This window comes from Aotus nancymaae, unplaced genomic scaffold (assembly GCF_030222135.1).
Source record: "Aotus nancymaae isolate 86718 unplaced genomic scaffold, 86718_ANA_hifiasm-v0.15.2.pri h1tg000031l, whole genome shotgun sequence".
NCBI classification, from domain to species: Eukaryota; Metazoa; Chordata; class Mammalia; order Primates; family Aotidae; genus Aotus; species Aotus nancymaae.
The window spans coordinates 1,238,448-1,266,204 of record NW_026988444.1 but is presented as its reverse complement, the minus strand read 5'-3'; the positions used below and the strand labels follow the sequence as shown (position 1 = coordinate 1,266,204).

Genomic DNA, 27,757 nt, shown 5'->3' with positions numbered 1-27,757 from the left:
ACCATCAAGAAAATGACTTCAAGACAGATCCTAGATTCTGATGAAAGTTGACCAACTCAGGGTCTCCCGAGCTAGCCCAAATTCCAATCCCAGGGTGCACAGAGGAAAACACGGTGCTCCAAGTTCTCTGCTGATGGATACCGGAGCCTGTGAGCTTGGGCTAACTGAGCTCCATTCATAGGAGAGCACCTCTAAGTCAAGCAAAAAAAAAAAGGGAGTTCCGAGGCGGGTGGATCACGAGGTCATGAAATTGAGACCATCCTGGTCAACATGGTGAAACCCCATCTCTACTAAAAATACAAAAATTAGCTGGGTGTGGTGGCGCATGCCTGTAATCCCAGCTACTCAGGAGGCTGAGGCAGGAGAATCGCCTGAACCCAGGAGGCGGAGGTTGCGGTGAGCCGAGATCGCGCCATTGCACTCCAGCCTGGGTAACAAGAGCGAAACTCCGTCTCAAAAAAAAAAAAAAAAAAAAGGAGTTGAGGTCCGTGACATTTCTTTACCTTAGAAAGGGGCCTTGTGAGTAGTCAGCATTTTTCAAAGGCAGGTTTATGCTTCTGTGCAGCAAGAGACTAAGGACGCTTGTCTGTGGCGTCGGGAGTTGCCTAGGTACCCCCGGGAGCTCCAAGCCACCTCCTTACAAGATTTCGCTTGTTTTGGCTTTCAGATTCTTTCCTCCTTAGAACAGCAGATATTTCATTCTCTATATAATGCGTATGAGTGTCTAGCCCCGTCGGGGAACCTCCCTGAGATCCTCCAGGCAGCTGGGGTTGCCCTGCGCTCCTCCTGCATGAGCAAGCTTCCCAGCGTGTTTCTGCTTTCTCCACGAGTCTGTGTGCATCCTGATGGCCGGGCCACCTCAGTTACTGTCCCATCCAGCAACAGACAAAACTCCTGCACGCAGTAAGTGCTCAATGAATGTTCTTGGACCTGAATCTAACCGCTTTAAGTTTGTGTGTGCTTAAAAGCAAAATCAAACAAACAAACAAAAACCCAGACCACTACCCAAAATCCTTCTCGTTGGTTCATCATGACGGGAAACCTCTGCTCTGGCTGCCCCTGCTGTTACTGACTCACCTTTGTTTATTTCTGACCTGCCGGCTTCCACAAAGGATCTGAGAGTGCTTACAGCTTGTGTGTGTTTGCGGCGGCCAGACTGTACCTTGCAGGATGGCTTCTGAGTCAACTGTGCCCAATCTACAATGTCAATGTCTAGAGTAAGCCCAGGTGATCTACTCAATTTCAGCAAGTTCGTACTCTTGGAAGGTAGAGTTATAATCTGAGAACAAACTCTCTTTGGAAAAGTGGTCTAGTTTGCGGGGAGGAAGCGAGTCCATCAGGATATATGGTGTCTCCCATCACGGACAGCTCAAGGGTGAAGAAACCCAGCCAGTCTCCTGGTACCCTCAGCAGAGTCAAATGACTGCCCTGCCAGTGCATCTTCCAGGAAGATGCTCTGATTCTTGCTTTTCCACATTCACTATCATCAACTGTTCAACTCAACTGTTCCGAGGGGCTAACCAGTGGTTCACTAATCAGGACGTTTAATTAAGAAATCCTTATTGTATCCAAAATTCCTGTGGATGATGCGGTTTTTACGGAGCTTGATTGTGGAGACTTTTCATTCCCTTTCCAGGGTGGCTGCCAACGTTAAAAAGGAGCAGACATGGGAGGTGCCGGTGGAATGTTCATGGAGATGAAAAGGAGAAGACCCAAGCGAGGCATGACAGTAACACTCGCACAACTGGATCTCCCCTCCGGCCACCCCCAAGTAACACAGACTTCAATGTGAAAGCCCCTGTAGACAGGAAATAAACGGGGAGATCACAGCTCCCGGGCCCTGATTCCTTGCCAGCCATGAGCTAACCATCACGTGCACACTCACTGCACCCTGGGAGTGAGAAAAGATGAGAACCTCATGCTAGTAAGACTCTTACAACCTTGTTACATTCTAAATAACAAAACAAACACACTGTCCTCCCAGTGCAAAATCCCCAAACAACACAGCAGCAGCTCAAGCTGCATCATAGTCCGTCTAACTGGACGGTGACAGATAAACTGGGAGCTTCACGCACCCACATATTGCTCCTGTAATAATGAGTATGCAGGCAAAAACAAAACCAAACCCAGCAGTGTACGTTACGCATGCACAATTCTTTAATTTCTCTCCAAAGTGCCTTTGAAAACATCAACTAATTAATAAAAAAAAAAAAGTCCTAAGGTAAAAGGTAACTGATGAAGAATAGCAACATCTGTTTCTTAGCATCTAAGTAAAAACAAAACTCCATTTTGTGACTAATTAAATCACCACCACTGGTGTTTCAAGTTGTAAATAGACAACATTTAATGAAAAAGTGATGCTTTCTGCAGTTTTATTAAATAAGATAACCATTACGTGCTAAATCTGCACAATAAAAATCAAGCTCTACAACAGGTTAGCCTTCCCTAACTTGTACAACTCAATGTGTTTCTGTGTGTCTTCTGAATTCCCATGCCTTTCTTGAATATTCTGCCTGATATCCTCGGTATAGTTTCTTGCATGTCTTATCTCCACAGTCAGGCTCTAAACTCCTTGGAGAGAGAGGGGAACTGAGTTTTATTTCTCAACGTCTCCCATGGAGCCAGACACACAGTGTTTTCCCTGTGGTGGTTGCTTAATATTTGATGAAAGAATAAAATGATCCACAATTTCAGGTTCTCCTTTGAAAGAGTAAAGGAAAACTAAGTCCTGGGTGACCTCTGCGACTTTAGAGTTAATGAAATTTGTCAACATGTCATTGCTCGCTGAGTGCAGCTATGATGAGCAATTCATTTTCTACCGTAACAGAGAGAGGCCCGTTTGTGACTTACCCTCTACAGGAGAATCTTTCAATCTCCATCCAGGATCAACCACACAATGGTGTGATAAAGACCAGAATGAACAACCAAAGGAATAAGATGAGAAGGATAAAATAAATTCCCTTCTGAGACCTTTAGAACAAAGCGCTGTGAACCCAAGGAGGGGAGAACACCAGGATTTCTGCATACCCTCTTGTATAATAAGATGGGGTAAATCCAGCCTGGTCCTGCATTTTTAAAGAAAGATCTTTGCTACACAACTTCTAGATGTTATGAGCCATATATAAAAGTCAGTGTCTTTACATGGAATCTGAGAAATATCAAGGAAGCTATTCAGTGTGCCCCACTCCCAGATTCAAAAGCAGCTCCACATACCTCAAAGACTTGCTTTTTGCCTGGTGGAAAGAGTTTGAGGCAGAGAATCAAGAGACAGTTCTGTCACCTACCAGCAACCTGACCCTGGACAAGAAAGCCACTTAACCTCTCTCTACTTCAGCCTTTTCACTGGGGAAACAGGGAAATTAGCACTTGATGCAAACTTGCATGAATGTTATAAAACTAACGAGAGCCACCAGGTTTGGGGCCACAGAATGGGACTGCAGAGACTGTTCATTTTAGCGATGACAAGCTCACTACTGGACCCGAGATAAGAAGATACCCAGAAAGTATTGTAATTCAAAGACAATGCCAAGAGGTGACAAGCCATTAAAGATCTGGAAAAATCCCAGTGCCCAGGCGCTTTTCCCTGGCACATACCCTTAAACTTGGACCTGGTTGGGGATCCAGGGCTGTGGTGCAGTCACCTTTCAGAGCTCGGGTTCCTCTACCGTGGTCCAACGCATGCTGACCCCATGCAGGGTCAGGGTCACTCCCTCTCAGGTGGCCCCGGTTCCTGGAGCTTTTCCTAGAGCTTTTAGCATCAGAACCAAAGTCCATCTCCTGGAGACTTCTACCTGTCAAGTCCCATGGTTACCACCTGGGCCATCCAGGACAAGTCGAGACCTCCCCTTGCTCGGCAGACCTTCCACCAGCCAATCCCAGTCAGCATGCCTCTTGGCCCTTGTCCTCATCACTACCCTTCTCCCCGGTCACTTCCTATTCCCTCAACTCATGGACTTCGGGCCCTGTCGCCATCCTGTCCGGTCACATCTCAATTTCCTTCTACTGGTCTGCAGGGATCATGCAGTGTGCAGCCCATGTGTGACACAAGGGCCCAGTGATGGGCTCCGTCATCCACATACCTCGTGTTAATCCTCACAACCCGAAATAGACACAAAAAGGTAAGGGGTTCTCCAGTCATAGTCTCTGCTTCTGTAACTTTCCAGATTCATCCAATCCATTCTAAATTGTAAACGCGAGAAAAGAGATGCTCTCCTCAAGCTGAGGTTTCACACTCTCTGCCATCTGGTGCAGAATTTAGCGGCTGTTCTTCAGCAAAGAGCCCAGCAAGGACCAGCACAGGGGGAAACTCAAGGGCAGGAGCGGCCCTACTTCCACTGGTCACCCTGAAGCCCGGGTGGACACAGTGTTTCTGGGTTTGCAGCAGCAAATACTGATGATTCCTACTTTTAGCCTTTACTTTCTGAATAAGCGCGCCACAGAGGTAAGAAATGGCCAGGGGCAGAACCTCTGTGCTTGGCTGGGAGTCTAGGAAGACCTTCTAGCAGGGTCCTTGTCGCACCCAGCTGGAGAAGGACGCTGAGGTCCCTTCAGGAAGCTGCGAGCGTTCCCTGGGTCGGGCTAAGGCCAGACCCTGGGGGATGATGGCAGGTGGCACACACCCCTACCCTCTAGTGGCCTCTAGTTTCCTGTGCTGACAGAACACCAGCAGAGTGGCAGGACACGGGATTCAGGGGCTTGCAGGAGGTGCTGTGAAAGGCACGGACACTCTAGCTCCTGTTGGCTCTGTCTTGACCCTGGGAGCCAACTGTGTGGCTGGCATCCGTGGGCTCTCAGGCCTTTTGGCTTCTGGTTGGATTTGGTCAAGGAGGAGCCACTGGAAACCAGTGGGACAGAGAAGAGTGAGGTCACCCTCACCTTCCCCATCACCACAGCTAGACATGTCTCTCTGGAAGGCCACAGCTCCTAGCTGGAAGCTTTCCCAAACAGTTGCCTTCTCTTCGCCCCATTACACCCCGGTTCTACACCAAACCCATGGCTCTCCCTGCACTTCTGCAGACAGTCCCAGGGGAACTCCCTCAGTGAGCTGGCCTGCAAGCCCCATCTCGTTTCTGATGAATCAGCTGACTTCAACGGATTCTACTGACCAATGGATTCAAAGGACCCAGATGAATTTGCTAACTTCAATGGAATTTTTTCTTACACTCTGAAGAGATTGAATCTAGTTATTTCTTCCAATAGGAATGTTAAAAAAGCCATAAAATTCAAGTACTTTGCACATATATTCTATAGAATGTTTTCTATCTGCAATTCCAACTTTTCAGCACTTGGTCAGGTGACAGAGAAAATGCTAGTGTAACCAGTCACAGAGCCTTGCAGAAAAGAGAAGCAGAAATGGTTTCCTATCATTGAATAGTATTCTCAAAACATAAAATACAGGCTGGGTGTGGTGGCTCACGCCCGTAGTCCTAGCACTTTGTGAGGCTGAGGCGGGAGAATTGCTTGAGCCCAGGAGTTCAAGACCAGCCTAGGCAAAACAGAGTGAAACTCTGTTTCTACAAAAATACAAAAAAAATTAGCCAGGCATCATGGTGCCTGCCTGTGGTCCTAGCTACTTGTGAGGCTGAGGTGGGAAGATCACTTGAACCTGGTCGAGGCTGCAGTGAGCCATGATTGCACCACTGCACTCCAGCCTGGGAGACAGAGTGAGACTCTGTCTCAAAAAATACAGTAAGCAAATAAGTAAGTAAAATAAAACATATATAACTAGCTTTAATTTCAAGAACAGAATGTTTAATTTGGGTCGTTTACACAATGTACTTTCAAGGAATTAACAGTAAATAAAAATATAGTAAATATATCTATATTTACTATACATAAAATTATATATAAATTATATATAAAAATGCAATAGTAAATAAATCTTAAAAATATCTAAGTCAGTCTAAAAATATTTAAATGAATCTAAAATGATGTGTCCTAACTTTAGAGATGTTACAATTTGGGAGAAGAATTTGGCTTTGAAAAAGTGAAATATAGACTGTTTCACAAAAATGACTTGTGTAGTCTTTTCCTAGGGAAAAATGATAGATTTTATAAGTAACTTATGGCTTATTTTCCATTGGAAAGATGTCATAGCCGCTGACATAGAGACCAGACTCTCCTACGCAGAGCGTGAGGTGGCTCCCCGTGGAACTTCCACCTTGAGCTTCTGAACACACGCCACCCACTTACACATCCATGTTTGAGACACTCTTGTGATTTCCTAATCTGAGAGTTTCCGTGGTGCCTGAAATCTTTCTGCTGGTATCACCCCTTTAAGGAAAGGGGCCCATGGTGGCTGCTTGGACAGAGCCCCCATCTCAGCCTGGCTGTCCACTACTGCCTGGCACCCACATATAGTCCCATTCACTCAGGAAGTGGACTTGAAACATCAGGTGTCCAACATGCTCACGGTCACTTGTCAAACTTCCTTCAGACTCACCGGTGCTGATCGGAACACAGGGTAGTACCAGTTGCTCAATTAAACGTGCAGAAATGCTACTCATCTATGGCAGGGCCTCCCCATACTCACTCGTTCACGCAGCAGTCAACAGGTGGGTGGGATAATGAACGTGCATGTAAGTGCTAACAGTCAGTTCCTACACAAGGTTGTGTATAAAAAAAGTCACAGACCTCGGCTAGAAACACAAATGCAAGAAGACATGTACCTGTGCTGAGTGCATGACCTGTCCCTAAAGGGAATCTGGCCCCTACCCCTGTGTGGGCAGCTTGGCAGGGTGGAGGGCACAGGCTGCCCACCCTGGAGAGGCTAACTTTCTTCCCAATCAGGGAGGCATGGCTGCATGTGCTTGGCAGGTAATTTTTGCCAAATGGTTGATGGAGTCTTATCAACATAACGCGCTTGTGGCTGAATCCTTTTTCAGTGGGAAAATCAGTGGTACCCATGGCTTCTCTGACTTATAATCATTATTTCATTATTTTCCACCATTGCTGACTTAGTGGAATTGTCCCCACTTACCACAACATGAGAAAAATTGTTTTTTTTTTTTTTTTTGAGACAGAGTCTCACTCTGTTGCCCAGGCTGGAGTGCAGTGGTGCAGTCTGGGTTCACTGCAATCTCTGCCTCCTGGTTCAAGCAATTCTCCTGCCTCAGCCTCCCAAGTAGCTGGGATTACAGACGTGTGCGACCACACCCAGCTAATTTTTGTATTTCTAGTAGAAATGGAGTTTCACCACGATGGCCAGGCTGATCTTAAACTCCTGACTTCAGGTGATCCTCCTGCCTCAGCCTCCCAAAGTGCTGGGATTACAGGCGTGAGCCACCGTGCCTGGCCGAAAAATGGGTTTTTATTGGCTACATATGTCAGCAGGAAGCTTAGGAGGCAAAACGGGAAGAAATGCGGTGAAGGAGAAAGGCTTCTAACCCTTTCTCCTCTGGAGAGGCCGGCGGGCTACTCAGAGCTCCAAACCTCAGCTTCCTCATGATGAAAGAAACGATGCTCTCACCTCGGGCATTACAGAAACACACAGCGCACCCCCTGCTCCGCCCCTCCCCTGCTGACACATACACCCTGGGTTCACGCACTCCGCTCTGGATATGTGGAAGGCATGGGGCACTCCCTCTAATGTGGCCACTGGCTGACAGCTCACCGGTCTGAACAAACTGGCAGAGTGTCTGGAAAAAGCATGGCAGCCATAGAGAAAGAAAAAGGACGGAGGCCATACAGGGGGCTCCCGGGTGCACGAGACCCTTGCTGAAGACACACTCTTACTCTTGTCGGCCTCACGGTTAACAATTCGTGTTATGACAAGGTTCTGAAACTTCAATTTTCCTTTTAAGTGTTCCTTTGTTTGTTACAACTGCATTAACTTTACCTCTCATAATGTGGTGTATGTGTGTACGTGTGCACTCACGTTGCTCTACTTCCATCTATGGAATTTAAAATAAGGGAATTCATTCGAAGGAGCCACTTCAGGAAGCTCACATCCAGCCATCAGTGGCAATAAAAACTAAGGAAGGACTCAGGTGAAAGGAGACTCATGATGAGCTGTGACAACTGGAATATTAATAGAGCGCACATTCCAGAAAGAGCTGATAGACATTAGCAAAAGAGGTGTTTAGCATAACACATTGCTAAGAGCTGAAATCGAGGCAGGTGTCTGGTTAAAGAGTAGCCAATATCAGAGATGATTCCTGAACTAGAAGTGGGCAGCGTCCCCAGCAGAGTCACACAGCATGGCCCACCTTGGCTGGAGAGGACAGTCTCCCAGGCTGCCAGGGTGGGGTGAGACCTCAGAACCAGATCAGGCTCGTGGCCGGGAGACCAGCGCTCCTACCTGCCACCAGTGACAGCGGCCAGGAGTGAGACGGCGGATTTGGTTGAGTAATTTGAGAATCAGACGGTGATGAGAAGGTCCCAAGGGCCCTCTAGTACCACCTCGCAAACAGAAAGCACATGTGGTGACCAGCAATACTGCACATTTGTGGTTCTAAGGGTGTCTAATTTCACACATTTGAAAAATAACAAAGCATTTTCCAAAGTGGAGATTCCCACCCTGGGCACCCTGGAGGCCTTACCTTCAGCAGTGCCGGACAGGCCATCGGCTTTGAAGTTGCTGGTGCTTTTCTTCCTTCGGTGCTTCTTTCTGTTGGCGTGAGGGGAGGGGGGCGGGTCGAGCTTGGGGCTGGTGGTGCTGGAGATACTGGGGCTGGAGCATACGGAGTCACCCAGCCCTGTGTCTGCCATTGGCCCGGAAAAAGCAAAAAGAAAAAAAATGCAGAGGGTGAGCACTTACAAAGTAGACTAGGCAGAAAGAGCACAGCCACGCTCCTCCCGTACGGCACAGGGCCCCGCAGATAACATCCCATCACTGTGCTGGTGGGCCGCAGGCCTGGGATGAGGTGGGCTCAACCCCCCTTGCTCTACTGTGCCACCGCTCCCTAAAAACACGCACTTATTTTTCTATCACTATCATGCCATAGATAATTTCTCCTTCTCTCCCCTGCATGATTGGAGCTCTGCAAAAGGAAGGGGGTGAGTTTATGCTTTTTATCTTTCTCTTCTTAAAATCACGTTGATATATTAGAAATGAAAAGAATGCATTTAAGAATACATTTGGAAATCCCATCTTAAATGGGTTTGATTCCTGTGGGTGCACAGGATAAGGAATTCCTGATTCTTTCTTCTGGCCTCAGTATCACAGACGACTGTAACTTCATCTTGTTTTATTATTAGTGAAAAACTCTATGCTTTTTTCTCTCTCTCACCAATGTCCAGCAACAGTGTTTAGAAGTTGATACAGCAGGCCTGCCAATTTTTGATTCACTGAAGCTACTTAGAATAAGTTTCAAAACCAGCGCACAAGTGATCATTCACTATAAGTGAAACTCTCCACGTATTACGTCCATTTGTATCTTTATCAAAGAGAAGGCCGAAGTAGTACTAAATGACCAGAAACACATAGCATTCAACCAGGGTGGAAAACTGCACGGAAAAAGTGCAGGAAAAATAGGTGGTGCCTGCCTCCAGAGTCTTGAAAAGTTTTTATTTCACAATTCGGCATCTTTAAGCCCAAAGTCAGAGTTCTGTGCAGCACACTGCACCCACGCAGCTGGCGTCTTGCTCTGTCACCCAGACTGGAGGGCAGTGATGTGATCTCGGCTCACCGCAACCTCCACCTCCCAGGTTCAAGTAAGTCTCCTGCCTCAGCCTCCCAAGCAGTTAGGACTACAGGTATGTGCCACCATGCCCAGCTATTTTTGTATGTTTAGTAGAGATGGGGTTTCACCATGTTCGCCAGGATGGTCTCGATCTCTTGACCTCGTGATCCACCTGGCTCGGCCTCCCAAAGTGCTGGGATTACAGGCATAAGCCATGCACTCAGCCCCTTCGGATGCTATTTTTTGAGCACCGACTGTGGGCCAGTGGCTTTTGAGATGCTTGGCATCCACCACTGATTGAGGAGAAACAGATAAACATTCCTGCCCCAATGGGGACTCTTAAAGTGGAGCGACAGTGACGTGGCAGCCAGGTCAGAAGCAAGAGTCCATCAGAAGCTGGTAAGGGTCATGGGAAAGACAGAATGGAATGCCGGGCATGGAGATGGGGAAGTTGGGGAGAGGTGGCAGTGATGAGGGGTGTCACTTAAAATAGGGTAGCTGGGGCAGGCCTCGATGAGCAGGGGACACTGAGTCAAGACTTGACAATGGCGGAGGAGTGAGAAGGTAAAGAAGGCAGAGAAACAGCCACAGCTTGGCTATAAGGAGAGAGCCTGGTATGTTCCAGAAATGGAGCCGGGGCCAGAGTGGCTGTGGCTGACGTGGTCGGGAAAGGCCTGTGGAAGGTGGCACTGGACAGGAGGGGCTCGCAGGCCACCGTGAAGACCCTCGCCTGCGCTCTGCGGGAAATGGGAGCCGCTGCAGGGTTTACAGAGATACTGGAAATCAAAATGGACTGAAAATATTTTTATTTTGTGAAGTTCTAGGCAATGTTATCATATGCTGAGAAATGTAAAAACATACAATATAAGGTATCTGAGAAACACACATGGTCCCGAGAACACCCCGATACATGCTCCTGGCTGTCCCAAGGTAGAGGCCCCTGGCTGCACGGTTGGAAGGCTCAGCCTTCATTGCACGCACCCATCACACGTGGAAGAAGAGGGCTGTGGGGCGCCCTCTTCGAAGGGGGTGAAGGGCCCCCCTAGGACTCCTGCAGGACAGCCCAGGCTGGACGGCAGGAGACCTCCGCGACTGTGTCAACCATGTGCACTCCCTGTGGGTGGACACTCACTCACAAAAGGCGGAAGTACCCTTAACCACTTTAAGGAGTTGTGGGAAACGTGGCCATTTGGTGTCTCAGCAACTTTCCCTCTACCAGACAGGAGGTGCTTCCTACGCACGCACATCCTTAGATGCAGAGGCACACGAACAGGTCACCGTCCCCTGGCAGTAGGTGGGAGGTGATATCAATGGAAGAAATGTGGCTGTCAGCTTCCTGGGGCACCTCTGTTGTGACTCCACCATCATGACTGCTATGGCAGTCTTTTTGCCCTCACTATCCCCAGAGGAACCCGCTCCTCTCTCTCCATCCCTAGAGAAACGGGTTCCCCTATCCATCCCTAGAGGAACTGGCTCCCCTCTCCCCATCTCTAGAAGAACGGGCTCCCCTCTCCCCATCCGTAGAGGAACGGGCTCCCCTCTCCCCATCCCTAGAGGAACGGGCTCCCCTCTCCCCATCCCTAGAGGAACGGGCTCCCCTCTCCCCATCCCTAGAGGAACGGGCTCCCCTCTCCCCATCCCTAGAGGAACGGGCTCCCCTCTCCCCATCCCTAGAGGAACGGGCTCCCCTCTCCCCATCCCTAGAGGAACGGGCTCCCCTCTCTCCATCCCTAGAGGAACTGGCTCCCCTCTCTCCATCTCTAGAGGAACGGGCTCCCCTCTCCCCATCCCTAGAGGAACGGGCTCCCCTCTCTCCATCCCTAGAGGAACGGGCTCCCCTCTCTCCATCCCTAGAGGAACGGGCTCCCCTCTCTCCATCCCTAGAGGAACGGGCTGCCCTCACTCCATCCTTAGAGGAACCGGCTCCCCTCTCTCGCTGAAGGAACCTTCCTAGCTTGTCCCGGTCCCACCTTTCATCCTCAGGTGTCTTGGCCAGGTCACTCCCACTCATTCCTCCCTCTCCACTGCTCTCTTTGTCCTCAGGGGTCCAGAGATCTTTCATACTCACTTTCCTACACCTTTCCTTAACCCCATTATTCCTTAAAGGGTGATTTCCTTAACCCTTGAAGCCACAGTCTCAATAGCGAACACTCATCCGAAGTCACTAGCCATCAGCGTCATCCGAAGTCACTAGCCAGCAGCGTCATCTGAAGTCACTAGCCACCAGCCTCATCTGAAGTCACTAGCCACCAGCCTCATCTGAAGTCACTAGCCACCAGCGTCATCCGAAGTCACTAGCCATCAGCGTCATCCGAAGTCACTAGCCAGCAGCGTCATCTGAAGTCACTAGCCAGCAGCGTCATCGGAAGTCACTAGCCGTCAGCGTCATCCGAAGTCACTAGCCAGCAGCGTCATCCGAAGTCACTAGCCAGCAGCGTCATCCGAAGTCACTAGCCAGCAGCATCTACTCCAGGTTCTACCTTCAGCATCGGGTTCAGGACTCAAAGCAATCCCCTGAGGCACATGGCGTCCCCACCACCTCCACTTTAGAGATTAGAAAATAGAGGTACGGGGCGGGGGTTAAGAACCTTGCTGAAGTCACAGAGTTCGGGCAGGTCCACTCAAAACTGCTGCAGACCTCTCCAGACAAGGTTCCCATCCAAATAGAGGGTTGAAATCCACTGTGTTTCTTCCTGACTCCTTGAAATCTGGCTTCCCTCACCACTGTGCCTTCTTTTTCCCTGTTTTCAGCCTTCCTGTCCCTTATGGTGCTAACCGTGCTGACCCAAGGTACCATCTTTTCCTGCCTCTCCTCCCTACATCCCCAGGGGCATTCTCGATGTGCATGACACCAAAACCGGCCCCACGCTTGGCTCTTCCCTGCCCGTGCTTTTACCCGGCAGCGGCTCCCAAGAAACAGCACCCACTCTGCCCTCTGCATTCCGTGTGGCTTTCTCTACCATCACCTTGGGCTTCACCCTCGAAACGGAACCCTGCCTGCCACTTCTGCCCAACTCCACTTTCCACGCTGGACATCTGGTAAACCTCCTTGGTTAACTGTGCCCGAGGTGCAGCCAGCATTCCTGAGACCCCCTGAGCCTGCACTATGCTGTTTGGTGGAGGTGGGACTGCAGAGGTGGGAATGGGCAGGTTGAAATAAGACACGTCCCTTGCCTTGAGCAGGCTGGGACCCTGAGCTCAGTCTGTTTTCACACAGCCGCTCCGTGGGTGCCTGTTCTCATTTTAGCGTCACTCACCTTTGGTCCAGTCCCTCCCTTATCCCCAGGCCTGGACTCCACGAGGTCCCTCTCTTTCCAGACTTTCACCTTCTAAGCTGCCCCATGATTTTATAATACTAATATTCCTAGTGGCTCTTATATGTATTTCTGAAATACTAGATTCCACTGAATATCAGAAAAAACCTATAGATATCCCATAGAAAAAGGGCTAGACTAATTAATGTTTGTGTATGATTTAACAGTGTTCAGAAGCCTCATAACGTTTAGGGGTGGGGCATCCAGAGACCCCCCAAGATCACTACCTTACTCTAAAGCAATCCTTCGCTGTGTCATTCAATGCTCAAACCAGGCACTGAATCTTTTTGCTCATTTCAACTATTTTCTGCTTAGGCTTCCCAAGTCTTGACCCTGACTCCGAACACTAACACTATTCAGAGTTAGGAGCCCACTCTGCCAGGCGTGATGCCAGGTCTTGAAAAACAATGGTCACCCCGATGGTCTTTGTCCTCAGAGAGCTCCACCCTCATCCTGCAGGCAGAGAAGCAGAACAGGCAAACGTAGCTCTCCTCTGCTGCCGGGGGCCACTATTAGGTAATAGTATTCTATTAAAATCATATGATTCTTTTACTCTGTCCCTTGGGTGTCCTCTCCATTTGACAGGCCATGTTCACCCCCAACGGTGCGCCCTTCCTTCTGTCACTCTGGGTTTGTAACACTCTCTCCCAAACAAACATTTCCCATCTCTAAACTCCTGTGGAGTCCACGGTAGGGACCTTCTCTGCACGCGGCTGCCAGTCGCTTATCTAAATCTAATGAGCATGCCTGCGCCCAGGGCCACCACCAGTGCTCACCTCCCCTGTGGTGACTTGTGCGATGCTGAGCCCACAGTAGGTGTATTAGAGCATAAACTCTCTCCCGGTATCCAGTGGTTGTTTTTATGGGTGTAGACCAGTATTTCTAAGACACTCAGGACACACACATTAGCCACGTCCTTCACGTGGCAGGCTCCCACACAGGCGCTGGTGGGTCTCCCGCACGGCTCTCTGTTCCAGGCCACCACTCTTTCCGTCTGTCTCTGTGTTCTAAGCCTATGCGTTGTTACTCGTCACAATTGTCTTAGTTATGCTTGGTCGTTTTGAGCATCTACTTCCGTACATCCATCCACGTCCATGAAAAAGATGAACAGGGTGGAGTCAAGGTAGAGCCTGCACCTCCAGATGCTCCAACTCGCTCCTGGAAGGGTCTACGAGTGACTGCTCAGCCCAAATGAATCACGCTGCCTTTGTGTTTGGCTCACATATCCTTTCGGCTGGCTCATGAAGAGACCAAGGAACAATCTCTTCAAACACTCTGCTGAGGACCATACGGGTACCCAACAACTTAACAGTAAAGGGACGTCTATCTGATGTCTATCCATGCTCTTAAATAAACTATCCCTGTTCAAATACGTCTGTTTCCTTCTCTGTGTGCACACAAAGCATCCCTTTAACAATCAAATTCAGAATCCCACCTGGGTGAGACCGGACTCACTGGTACCTAGCTCAGAATTCCTGTTTCTGGAAATCAAAATGGCATGTCTCTTTCTAGGCCCCTTCCCCACTTTTAGCTGTGGGAACTTTTTGCAAAATAGTTGACAAGGACCGGGCCCTCTCATTTCCAAGCTTTCTCCATATCTTGGAATATTTATAATTCAGGGAGAATCCCAGACTCACCTGAAGGAAGCAGCTAAATGGCAGTCTTGGGAAGGAGACAGCACTCAGAAATAACACCACCCACCTTCCTGTAAGAGACGACCACAGCCAACCCGTCAGCATTTCCCTTTCATGTCCTTCCACACCAGCACTTCCAGCCGCAGGGGACTCTGGATTCCCACAGATCCACCAGTTCTCACTTAGGAGTCCCCACACAGGACCTCTGGCAATGGCTGTAGATGTTTCTGGGTATCAAACTGAGGGTAGTGGAGGCACTACAGGCATCCGGTGGTAGAAGCCAGAGGTGGTGAACGATGCCCTACACTGCACAGGACAGCCCACGCCACGAACAGTCTCAAACATCTAAAATACCAACAGCAGGAGAGCCTGCAGTGTCCCAACCAGGGCTTCTCGTCTTCCACCTCACACACTCTTCCTCGTCAGAATTTTGGTCAGTCTGCACGAGCTCCCTTGCACCAGCAATCTCACTCTGGAAGGCCTGCTTCACTTTGCACTCACTAAAACCTGGCTCTCCCCAGGGGACACACCTCCTAAGTGATGGTGCTACTGATCACACTCCCCCTTCATTCCGTAAGTGCCTTGGAGGTGCCACATCAGTGGACAGGGCTCAAAGTGGTCACACTAGTCTCGGCAGCATCCGCACAGCTCATCCCTGCCGCCTTAGATGGGGAACCACGTTGAGGGGTTCTGCTAGGTAGGTAGAAGCGACACCAGGAAGCTTCAGACTCCAGAAGCCAAAGGAGGAAGCCTCAAGAGAGGCCTTCCCCAAGCAGGACACTGGCAAATCCAGCCCTTCCCGGCCCCCTGTGCTCGGTGGCTCTCTCCACACAGGGACATGACACGCTCCATGTGTGTTTCTTTGTGGGACACCTTCCCTGTGAGCGTGAGTGCTCTTCCCCAGCACTCATCCTGAAATGCATTCGGGATGAGTAACGGGGTTCGATACGTATTTAAGTTTTATGAAAGAGCTGACCTCTGCGTGAGAGGCGTCTGCATGGGTGGATGGAACGGACCAACACTCTGGTGTATCATACAGCATTGTATCAATTTGGTGACTTAGTTTTAAAACTGGCCACAAGCACGCTTTTGTGCCAAACCACTGTCCTGTGAGTTTTCAACCGTCTGGAATTTATTTTTAGGCGAACGACTGAGCCCATGAGTGAGGTCTATTGACACGGAGAAAACTTCTCCCTGTTGAGTGCCCCATGCACCAGGCATGCTCTAGGAGCCAGCTGCTGTCAGAGAATAAAGGGCAACACCCCTGTCTCCACGGAGATGATTTCTAAGGAGTGAAGATGATGCCGATCTAATTTCCTGCTTGATGCCTTCCACAAAAGACAATTTTTCTTGGGCCTTGCCTCTTGAACAAAGAAGAGGGGAATCGCACGTCCGGCAGCGAGCACGCTGATGGCAGCGCCCCGCAGGTGCAGAGAGAAGTGAGGTACAAAGAGCCCCCACAGCCACCGCACTGGGCCGAGCATACCCTGGCCACCCCCGGCCACCCCAGAGAAACCAGAATGGTGACTCTGAAACTCCTAGTTGGGCCATCAGGGCTCAGAGAACGGGACCAACAGGGAGATGGAGGTGTCACCGCACCAGGAGTAAGCCCAAGAGAGGGCTGGAGAGAAAGAGTGTTCTGCAAGCCTTGTCCTGGCCACTGCAGGGAGAGGGCGGCAAGTGCTTTCCAGAGGACACAGGCTTGTCATGGGATAAAAACAACGGCCAAGTTCAAGAATGGAGACAGAAAGCAAGGCCAGCATTAGTGAGCTCTTTGTCATTGTCCTCAGAAGGAGGCTGCAACTTGAGTAACTGATGTGTGAGAAGCACCTGAGATCCCGGAAGCAGCAGCCCACACGGCTGCTCACAAGGCCGGGGTCCTCCAAAGTGGGCCTGTGAGCACCCTCCCTGCCCCAATTTGGAGGCGCCAAGTTGAGGTAGTGACTTTCCAGGCCACCTACTGCAGGCCGGGCGGGGTGTACCTCTGCTCACTGCTTTCTCCCGCCATGGCCATGCTCCAACACTCCATGGCCCAGGCCCTGGACATTTTCCTCCAATTTTCTTGCTGGAAGAAGATAACCAGTGGCAGCTGACCACTCAGAGGTGGGCTGTCTATCGTGGGCCAAGAGGGAGGCACTCAAGCCCTCAGAGAACCCACGCGCTCTGGGCTGACGGGGCTGGGAGCAGGTTCGGCAGGAGTGGACAGGCGGCAGGAGTGGACAGGCACCCGGCGAGGAAAGTGGCACAGCTCTGACAGGAGGCAGCTCTGGGGCCAGTTCCAGGTGCCTGCCCATGGGAGGGCCTGGCTGCGGCAGCAGGGGCACTGGCTGCACGAGGGAGCGGCCACCGTGGTGCTGAGAAGGTGACAGTGGCGGCGAAACAGAGTGTGAATTGAGGGGCGCCGTGGCAGGAGACAGGAGTTGGGTAGGAAGTGTGGGCTGGGGCTCAAGACCAGTGAGGACCGAGCAGAGAAGACCAGCCTGCAGACCAGGCCCTGGCCTCACCTGGGCTGGGTGTTCTCATGGGCAGAATGACCGGGTTCCTGTGCACTGGGCGCTGAGCTCTGCCACTGGAATATGAATCTCCCGGCTTCTAGGTCTCGATAGCTCCCTTTCAAGAGGAGTTGTTTAACATTCCCCAGGTTTAAAATATGAGCAATCACAACACACTCGGCTTCCACGCTGTGCCTTTCCATCCCGACTGTTCCTCTCGCCTGACAAGGTATTCCTCAAATTGAAGAGGCCCGAAAGCTCCGCCTGAGACACTGTAAATGAGCTCCAGCCGGCCCACGGAGCGCTGTCCGCTCCTCCTGGCTGCATACAAAGAATGCATTTTATTTTGTATCAATTACCGGGCACCAGGACAGACGACTACTGTCGACGGCGTTAAGGACGAGAGGGGAGGAGTGAGGAAAAAAGGCCATGCCAAATTAAAAAAGCGGGCGCCTCATTACTCCACATCGAAACTGGCTTTGACGCGGGGACTGAGGGTCCTGTGCCGCGAGGCGCTGAGCCGGGATGGGCAGGCCCCATCCCGCACACTCAATGTCAGTCATTAGTTCTTCCCAATCGGGCATCAATGTCCAACACACACCCCAAAAAATATATAATACGAGCAATAATGATCACAATCTGCAGTCTCTCCGAGCTTCGGAACGTGAAGTATGAGTCAAAGAAGCAGTTTCACTTTTCACTCGGAGGGCTGACAAGCATGACTAGAGGGGGAATAAAATAACATTCCGTCCGCATAAATATCAAGCAGCCTGCTTGAGACTGATGGGCCAGGAATGTATTCTTAGCTATCATTCCGGCAGACAGGCCCAAGGACACTCATAACTTATTTTACAATCATTTAGTTTCAGCTCAAGTGGAAAACGTGACAACTTATCTCTGCTGACAAGATGCCATATCGAACCTTACAATTAACTCTCCTCCGATTATCTGCCCAGCCGATCATTAGCTGGGTAATTTTTGATGAACCGTTGCAGGGGGCTCGCCTTGGTGAGGGTCCTCGCCAGGTGCACTGATAGGTTTTTGATGTCCCGGGTGACAGTCAAGAGACGAGGCTTCGTGCTTGTGATTCTCACGTCCCTCCCGCTCCCAAGGGTCTCTGAATGTGTCTGCCGGGGGAAGTGCTGGGCGTAGGTGCACTTCATCTCTGCAAGCCTCCCTGCTGCAAGGACCCCTGCTGTTACTGCTGCTGTTAGCAGGGCCTAGTCCCCTCCTAGGTCAGATCGTCCCTGACCCTGGTGCTTGGATTTCAGGGAGTGATGGGCCCTCCAGAGAAACATCTCCTACCCCTCTTCCTCAGGGGGTTTAGTTTGATGAGGGGGACACCAAAATTTGCTAGAAGGGGCCAACACTCACTCTGGGGGAGCTGCAATGATTACTGAAGGGTCGGCTGTGAATTTTCTACATGTTGATTAAAGATACAAAATGCTTTAAAATATGTTCATAAGAAGCATCCATCTATATGGAAGAAAAAGGAAAAGAAAGACGCAACAGAGAAGGAAAACGCTGAGCACACGTGCATCGGCCCCCGGCCGCCTCTTGCTTCCACCCATACCTTAATTTACCTATTTAGCAGTGTCAGGTACAATACATTACTAAAAATCCTTTTTTGTTTGGTATTAAAAGAATTTAAAATTATCAAAGACAGGCCCATTTGTAGGTGCAAGGAGGGAAATCAGCTGAGGGCTAAAGCCCCCCATAAACTCCAGATGAATTCACGGTAGGAACTCGTAAATTAAAACACACTTCCTTTGATACACGGCCAACGATATAAAGCTAATTTGGATCTGTAATAAGGGCTCTGTTCTTTCTGAAGCTTACAGAGATGTGTAGGCTGGTAAATAAAGAACAGGCCACCTTTGCCATCCAAGGAAATCACAACATCCTGGGTCTCTGTTAAAAGGTGAGTGTGAAGTGAAGTTCAAAACCTCACCCCTTCGCACAGTCCTTTTGACGGGAGCTTTCAGCGGGAGGAGGTTGACTTGAATTCCCCATCTCTGAAGATGTTTCAGAGACTGGCATTATTGTCCCTTTCCCTTTGCCGCTCACACAGAGGTACACAATGTCAGAGGGGCAGCGGGGGCACGGCGGGGGGCCCAGGAAGATGACACATGTTGGCAAAAGGAAAAGACAACACAGTGTTAGACTGAGTTATAAAAACGGGGAGGAAAGGAATACAATAGGAGGAGCCAGAACGAAGAGAACACACAGGAGAGAAGAATTTCCTACTCGGGCCATTTTCAATCACGCCCAGAGATCTCTCTAAATGAAGCCGAGTCAGAAGGAATTTAGGAGATTTGGTCTTCATTTAGATGAGGACCTTGACTACTGAACTATGTTTATAAGGCCTTACAAAAAAAAAAAAAAAATGCACATATTCTGATCACCAATTCGGGTGCAGAGTTTCTTTTTTGAGACGATGAAATGTTCTGAGATTGACTCGTGCTGATGGTTGCACGTATCTGTGAAGATGCTAGAAACTACTGAATTGTACCCAATAAATGGGGGAAGTGTGTTTTGTGATATTTATCTGAATAAAGCTGTTTAAAAAATAAGAAAAAAAGGGGAAAGATCACTGTGTTAAATGCTACGAAGCAATTAAATCAGGAATATTTTATAAAGTCCACTAGACGGTCTAGTGAGATGGGGGAAGGGTCAGAGTGGGCAGGAGGGGTTCCCTCAGGAACTGAAGCTAACGGCCATCATGAGACTTGAGCCACGAGCTGAATCTGGAGGAAGAAATGGATGGACGTGGCTGTCTGGCCTCCAGCCACCTGCCAGGATCTGGCTCCACACAGCTGACCCATGGGAGGTCCCGGGCTTGAGTTGCTCACGGGGCCCCACACTGAAGGGGCATCCCCAGCCTCCTCCTGCCCACAGGTGGAGCAGCTCTGGGCAACGCAAGCTTCTCTGTGTCCTCGCCTGCCGGGTCGTGCTCCTCTGCTCTCTCCTTTCGCTTCCTGTTGCTGTCTTCGCACCGCATCAGTTTCCTGGTATCTCTTTCTTGTCCACTGAAACAGTTTTTCTTCGTGCTGGAGGGCCAGCTGGCACCGGACAGCATCATCCGATTTTAAGGGATGACAGAAGGAATACAGGGTGGCCAAGTGAGGCAGAAAGCCTGGGGAAGCCATGGGGAGTGTGCCAGAGAGGAGCATGCTTGTGAATGCACGTCAGGATTTTACAGTTAAGGCTCAGAAATCAAATTGTTCTCTAGTTGATTTTTAGCTGGATGCAAGCAGCACAAAGTTTAAATTAATCCGGTGAACTCCAACAAATGGGAAGGCACGATGCGCCGTGCTGTTAGGTGGAAATGAAATCATTTCGAGAGATTCCCGCTTTTCCCTGGCCTCTTCTCTTTTTACATAATCAGTCACAGCCATTTCTCAAGTTGGGTGCTCAGATCTACTAAATTGAAGAGATTCTGTTTCACACGTAAGGCTGAGTAGGCTGGGGAGAGACTGAGTGCGTCTTGCAGAAAACTCAATTAAATCAGGAAGGTAATTAGACGTAGGAGGCCTTTTTGATAACATAAATTTCTTCTCTTTAGAAACTTAGCGGTTTCTATGAAAAGTCACATGCAGTCTGATGACCCACTGCTGCACAGGAAAGCGTCCTGTCAGCAGGTAAGGAAGGCTTCTTAGGCCTGTACAGCGAGGGGCTTTGTCCAGGGTCCTGAATGCGCCTGGCCACTTCCATCTGCTCAAGGTACAGCAACACACCAAACTCCGGCTGCTGCTTCGAAGTACATCCCTGCTCTTATCTACTGACATTATGCGGTTTGAAAAAGTGTGATGGTGTCCTCAGCTATGGGAAAACCTGACATGCAGAAGCCCGGACTTTATTAAAAAGGAGGCAGTCTGGTTGTGAGATGTCATCCCATGGGCTGACTGTTAAATGTCATAAAAAGATAAGTAATAGGATTCTTTTCTTCTTTAAGAATCATAAAGACCAGAATATGCTTTGGGTTGCTTGGTCATTTCCCTGCTGCTTAGATGGATTTCAAATTTTTGACCATAAATCAGTACTTCTCTGTGTTTTCAGTACTTAGAGTGATTACTTTAGGGCAGTTTTCAAGACGCAGGCTCATGAACATGAGCATTTGTGGGGCTCTGGACACATGCTGCAGAGCCGAAGTTCTGTGCTTCTCCCATCAGTGCTGTGTGAGGATGTTCAAGCGTGCGTTGCTGGAGCCGACATGTCTTACACTTCACCTCGCACCCTGCCCTCCTGCTCCTCAGGACAGCCCACACCCACGGTATAAGAAGGAAGCAGACGGAGGTCAGGGAGAAAACTGCACGGGGCTCCATGAACTGGAACCACAGACTCAAAGGCAGCTCCAGACCCAGCCTGGCCGCCCAGCCACTGGACCCTGAGCAGGTCATGTCTTTTAACCTCAATCACTTTTAACCTCAACCTCACAGAGGAAATGAACAAAAGAGCGCCCCTGAACCTCTGCCCTCAACCAGCCTCATCCTACTCTTGCTCTCTCCTGCATCTTGGTCCACTAAGATGGCCAAGCGCCAGCTAAACTAAAGACTAACACAACTCCACCCTCCACGCCAAACCAAGAGGAGGCAGTGCCATGTGGCCCATCAGCCATGAGCTTGGTGGGGGCTAGACAACGTCCAGACACATGGAGGGACAGATGGACCCACTCCCAGGTCAGGCTGTCTTCTAGGAGCTGTGATAAGAGTAGTAAATGAACCAAGCTCCTGCCCTAAAGAGCTTACGTTCCAGCAAGGGGAGAGAGTTCATAAGCATATATATGTGTGTATATCTACCACGAGGACGGATGACAAGTGCAGTGGACCAAACTGAAGGACTCACAATGGGGCGGCAGGTGGAGGTGGCGCGTGGAGGCTGCTGGCACACCGAAGCCCCCTGTGTTCCCACAGAACGTGCAAACACAGCTGTGAAGTGCCCCAGGCTTTTCCAGACAATCATCATTCACACAGTTAAAACGCAGGACCTCAACACAGAACGGTAACACACAAGACGCACGTCACTTCCACCAAAGAACACGCGGCACTGTAAGGAGAAAGTTAGAGAACGATGCGAGAGGATCTCGGGAAATACAGTTTTAGATCTGCCACAAGGAAAGCTGCACAAACCACCATGGCAGTGAGCAGCGCTGGGAGGGCTGAGGCCCACCCTTCAGCAGCACAGGAGGCAGCCTTTCCAGGTTCCCTGGACACTGCGCCCCTTCATGGCTCTTAGTGTGCTATGATTTGCTTCTGTGGATGTCTCCTTTTTGTGGCTGTGTCCCTCTGATTTTTAAAAGTATATTTTCTTTTTCAGACCAGGTCTCACTGTCACCCAGGCTGGAGTTCAGTGGCACGATCACAGCTCAATGCAGCCTTCAACTCCTGGGCTTCAGCTGTCCTTCTGCCTCAGCCTCCCAAGGAGCTGGGACCACAGATGTGCTCCACCATGCCCTGCTAATTCTTCTTTTTGTGTTTTTTTTTTGAGACGAAGTCTCTCTCTGTTGCCCAGGCTGAAGTGCAGTGGCGTGATCTCGGCTCACTGCAACCGCTGCCTCCTGGGTTCAAGTGATTCTCCTGCCTCAGCTTCCCGAGTAGCTGGGACAACAGGCATGCACCACCACGCCCAGCTAATTTTTCTATTTTCAGTAGAGATGGGGTTTCACCATATTGGCCAGGCTGGTCTCGAACTCCTGACCTTGTGATCCACTTGCCTCAGCCTCCCAAAGTGCTGCAATTACAGGCGTGAGCCACCGGGCTGCTCATTTCTTTGTAGTGATGGGGTCTCACTGTACTTCCCAGGCTGGTCTCAAGCTCCTAGCCTGAGTGATCCTTCTCCTTTGGCCTCCCAAAGCACTGGGATTACAGGTGTAAACAAAAACGTCTTTACGGATGCTCAGTGGCCAGTAAGCACCATGCACAAAACAGGTGCTCAGTAATCAAGTCTATCCAGACAAGGAGGTGCCAAGTAAGACACCACAGCACAAACAACAAACGAAGTCTGAGCAACGCCTCTGAAATGCTGGAGGGAAAAAACGCAGTGCACTTCTAATTGTCTGTTTAAGGCTTAGGAGTTCTGACTATCAATTAAACACCGGCTAAGAAGTCTGTATGTCTGTATTAAACATCCTTGCATTGTGAACATTTGGAGAATAAAAAGTTAACATAATGACAAATTATATCTTCTTTTTCCTTGGCCATCACGTCACCTTTTTTTTTTTTTTTTTCCACAAAATCTGATGGTTTTATAACACGTAACCTTTTGTTATGTTTGAGGGCAACTGTGGGAAACATCAGGGTACTTTTTTGGGGTTAAATCAAATGCTAATTTGCAAAATTCATTCCCCCTTATCTGTTCTCATAGAAATATTTTGTAAACACCTAAAATATTTGAAAAACTTGTTCTGGGTGATTTCATGACTCTCTTCTAAGCTGTGGACAGGAGGTTTCATTATGAAAAGGGATCCTTGCAGCCCCCAAGCCTTTACTGGAGGTGGGCGGCATGTCAGCGAGGACAGTGATAGCATCGTGGTGTCGGGTGCCTCGTACAGAAGGCTCCGCCACTTGAAAGGGAGGCTTTATGGGTCCTTCTGCCACACCTGGCTCTAACAATTGCCCCAGTCAACAGGCTGGAGGTCACCAAGCAATACTCTGGCTCTTGGCGTCACCCAGCCCATAGGGCAGCTTTGAGGGCTTGGGTTCCGCTGGTAATTTATCCACAGTGACCCTGAATAGAAAGCCCCGGGGCTGAGCTGAAGGAGGGGAAGCAGCAACCGCTCAGGACCACCAGGATGGTGAGGCTCAGCACTAGAGAGAACATGATCTTGACGACACACTCGAGGGCTGTGTGCAGTGAACTCAGGATATTTACAGATCTGACCGACAATTACCCAGTGCCACTCAGGGGGAGGCACTGTTTTAGGCCCTGGGGAAACAGTAGTTGAACAAAACATAATGATATTTCCAGTTTAAAAAAAAAAACAGTTTAAATTTACAGTGCAAAAACTTAACACTTAATCCAATCCTAATTCTATACTGCTACAGACTGACTCACAGACACAGGGGTACCCAAAATATATTTGTCTAAATTTGCTTCATGAGCTGCCTGGGGCACCTGTCTGGTATCTGCATAACCTTTTGACAATATAAACATTTTTGATAAAATTATAGGGAAAAAGTCCCCACATTTAAATTTGAGGATTTGGCCAAAAAAAAATTTCATTGTTATGGTATGTTATAACTTCTTTGACAGCCACTGAAAAGAGTATTTTTCTCTCCTATTTTAGAATTTTGCTAGCCTGCTGCAAATGACTACTGACTGTGCTACACATTTTACGTAGATTCCGAGGCTGGGAGTCACTTCTAACTTCCTCTGCTTGAAGACTAGATATTATCAGCCCATTCATGTCTCTGACAAGAGGCAGGTGAGCTCTGCTCAGCACATTCATATGAATAAGGAAGCTGAAACATGAGGTCATCTGTGCATTGAATATTGGAATCAATCTGGTGTGGTGTTAATGGTAAGATGAGACTTATGATGTTCTGTTTTCGACTACACTATTAAACATCTGCTTTAAAAACAATTTACCAGGACACAAATACATAGCAGGCAGGACGACAGAAGGTTCCCCAAAAGTAAATGAGAAGATCAGGGTGGACCATCTGTTTCCACCAAAAAGCTGTAGATAAGACTCCCTCTTGTAAAGGAAACTGACAGTTTCCTGCATTTATGAAGCTCTAAGTTTGGCTGGTGTAAAAACTGCCTGTGTGAAGGGACCGGGAGACTGGCGTGCTGTGACCCATCTGCAGCGCAAGGCTCCGGTCATCCAGGAGGAAATGTTTATTTTGCACCAACAGACAACAAGCGATTCTTGAGAGTGAATCGGTGAGAAACAAAGGCTGTAGCGAAGGGTACTTACCAGGTGTGACCAGGTGTCACCAGGGTGACATTCATTCTGTCCTTCCCGGGACAACCTCCGTTTATGCCTGCTTCTCAGTGCAATTATTAATATGTGGTCACTGCAATCTTAAACCAAGCCCGCAATCACTCCAAAAACAATGAGAAGAACAAAGTTCAGAGGAAATCTAATAATTTTGACTACTGAAGCTTTGGGCAAGTCAGAGGTTTGAAAACCTGCTGCACATTTTCAGTTCCATGCTACTCTGCCTCATGATGACCCACAGCGTTGTCCGGAATCACACCTGGGGCTGGTAAACGCCGGAAAAGTTTGCAGCATGAAACATAATTCAAACGTGCTGTGGACTTCTGTCAAGTATTAAACTTGGGATAACTATCTCCACCACCAACACCTCCACTCATGAACATAGTCATCCTCAATTGCAGATCAAAGACCATTCCACTTAACTGTCTTCTAAAGTACAGCCTTTTAAAATAGTTTAACCACAGTGGCCAAATGTGTCTTATTCTGTATTTTCCACAAAATAAGAAATAATTCAGAGTGTAACCTATAGAATTAATAATATTTAAAAATGAGCATTAAATTTACTTCCAGCAAAAGCCATGAATAATTCACCATGACTATTAGATACTATTAGAACATTCTTTTTTAAAAAAAAAATTGACTTTGCACCATCAAAGTTTTATCATATTATTTCTACTAGTGTCTTGGAATTTGGGCTCTCTCCTAGCAAAAAAAAGAAAAGTGTTTGGAGATCTGAGTTACATTTGCTGTGAGTATAAAGCATTTCCTTTATCACACTAAAATATCGTTAATATAGTTCAGTCAGATACTATGGTTGACCTTCAGGGAAAATTGCTTTAAAATAAACTGAAAGGTAAGATTGTGCTCCAAAATGTAACAATCGACATTTTTCTCTTTTTCTTTAAGTAAAACCCTGACCCCCTGTGGTTGCTGGAAGGGTCAGTGGTGGGTGCAGCAGAGTAGAATCCTGGCCGGCTGGCTATTCAGCAGAGAAAAGCTATGGCCATTCTTCCCTACAGCGGCCTTTTATCCCCTGCAGTGAGGTTAAAATTGGCAGTGACTATCCACCCACCTCCCAGCCAGAATCAGGGGCCCTCCCTTCCTCCCCAGCGCTGCCAGCCCCCAGTCCTCTGGAGCACATCTCTTTTCTCTTCCCCCATTTCCTGCAGGTTTCTCTTGCGTACACGCCGGCATCTGCTCCTCCCCACACCCCCCGTGATGTCCTATGGCACTGCCGTGGCCAGGTCTGGCTGGCTGGCTCCCGCTCTTTGGAATTCTGTAGCTCACCAGCCCAAGTCCCTTTGCTGGGCTGGGGAAACCCGGAGTCAACACCAGGAGAGAAGACTTTCCCGGGGCACTCTGGGCATGAGAATGGTGGGAGTTTCCTACTTCAAATTCGTCCAGGCTCACGGGGGCCATAACCTGGGTTAGACTTTCACACTCAGCCCGTTTTCCCTGCTCTCCAACTCCAGCACGGACCTTCACCCATCCCAACTGGCTTTTCCCAGCCAACACCTCACTCCCCGTGTCCAAGCATCTCCTGCGGTGCTCCAGGGAGCTGCTTCGTCGCTATTTTTAATGTCTTCCTGGCCTTCCCAGCTCTGGCTACAGAAAAGGAAGAAACAGGTGCAGTTTCTTCCACGAAACTCAGGTTAGTTTTCTAGCTCTAGATCCAGGGTACTTCTTCCTAGGTGAGGGAGTTTATTTTTCCTGGCAGAACGTTCCACTCTGCATGAGCTGTGACTGTGGCCTTCGGTACTATGGTGGGCAGTGCTGGAGGTCTGCAGCGTGGCTGGGGTTGCTCAGCCCTGGGAGTGCTTATGCAGCTGGAGCAACTTGTATTTTGCTTTTACTTTATGAGGATAAGTGGGAAATGGGGAGATTTTGGCTGATATTAGTGAAAGGAGCATGGTGCTCATAAGCTTAATATGCAAAAGAGGCACAAAAACAGAATTCACCAGGCATGCTCAAAGCGGCAAATCTACGCAGCCTTGGATGCTCCAGGGATTTGAGCAGATCTGTTCAGTTGTGAAGAAAGAGTAAGATGGTGATCTGGAGATGCAGTGCACAAGCCATCATTAGGCATTTCATGGTATTCTGCAGCTCCTTGGGAAGAGCACCCCTGGCCACCGCCCTCTTTTGAAGTACTGTGGCTACACTTCTTACCAATTCAACCTCATAGGTGTTTCCAGGAAAAAAATTATACAGGAAATTACAGGTTGAGTATCCCTAATCCAAAAATCCAAAATGTCGAGTGTCCACATGACACTAAAAGGAAATGCTCCTTGGAGCCCTTCGGATTTTGGATTTTTGGTTGAGGGAGCTCAACTGTATGTATGAAGGAAGGGGCCGGCCTCTATTTGCCTGCACATCAGGCACTTTCCAGTAACCTATCTGTTCATGCCATGCTTGCCTCACCCAGGGAGAAGGGGCTGGGGCAAGATGGGATTCAGAGGCTTGCTCCCCATCTGAGCAGATGAAAATATTCACTGACTATTAAAAATTAGAATTTGCTGAATCTAACTAAACTGTAAGTTGTGATTCATCCTATTGTGGACACTGTGTTTGTAAATAACTCCAGATAACACTGGAATGCTGTCTGCCTTACAGGACCTGGGACAGGCTCTGCAGAGCGGCACCGTGATTTGATACCTGGCTGCTCTGTATTGGATTGGGTCTTCCCATACACCTGTAATCTTCTCAACTGTTGGCAAGTGGCAGGATGGGGGCCAGGATCCTAGTGTCCTGACTC

General features: G+C 49.0%; 1 protein-coding gene across 8 annotated transcripts in view; it reads right to left on the bottom strand.

Moving 5' to 3' along the window:
• Nucleotides 1-27,757, bottom strand: part of AGAP1 (ArfGAP with GTPase domain, ankyrin repeat and PH domain 1) — a 631,299-nt gene that overhangs the window by 154,120 nt on the left and 449,422 nt on the right. For 7 of the 8 annotated variants that reach the window (XM_064383377.1, XM_064383379.1, XM_064383381.1 and 4 more), the window contains one exon: nt 8,541-8,702. The exons of the other annotated variant lie outside the window; for it this stretch is intronic. In XM_064383377.1, the coding sequence (XP_064239447.1) occupies nt 8,541-8,702 (162 nt within the window). The remainder of the gene's footprint in view (nt 1-8,540; nt 8,703-27,757) is intronic. 8 annotated transcript variants of the gene reach the window in all.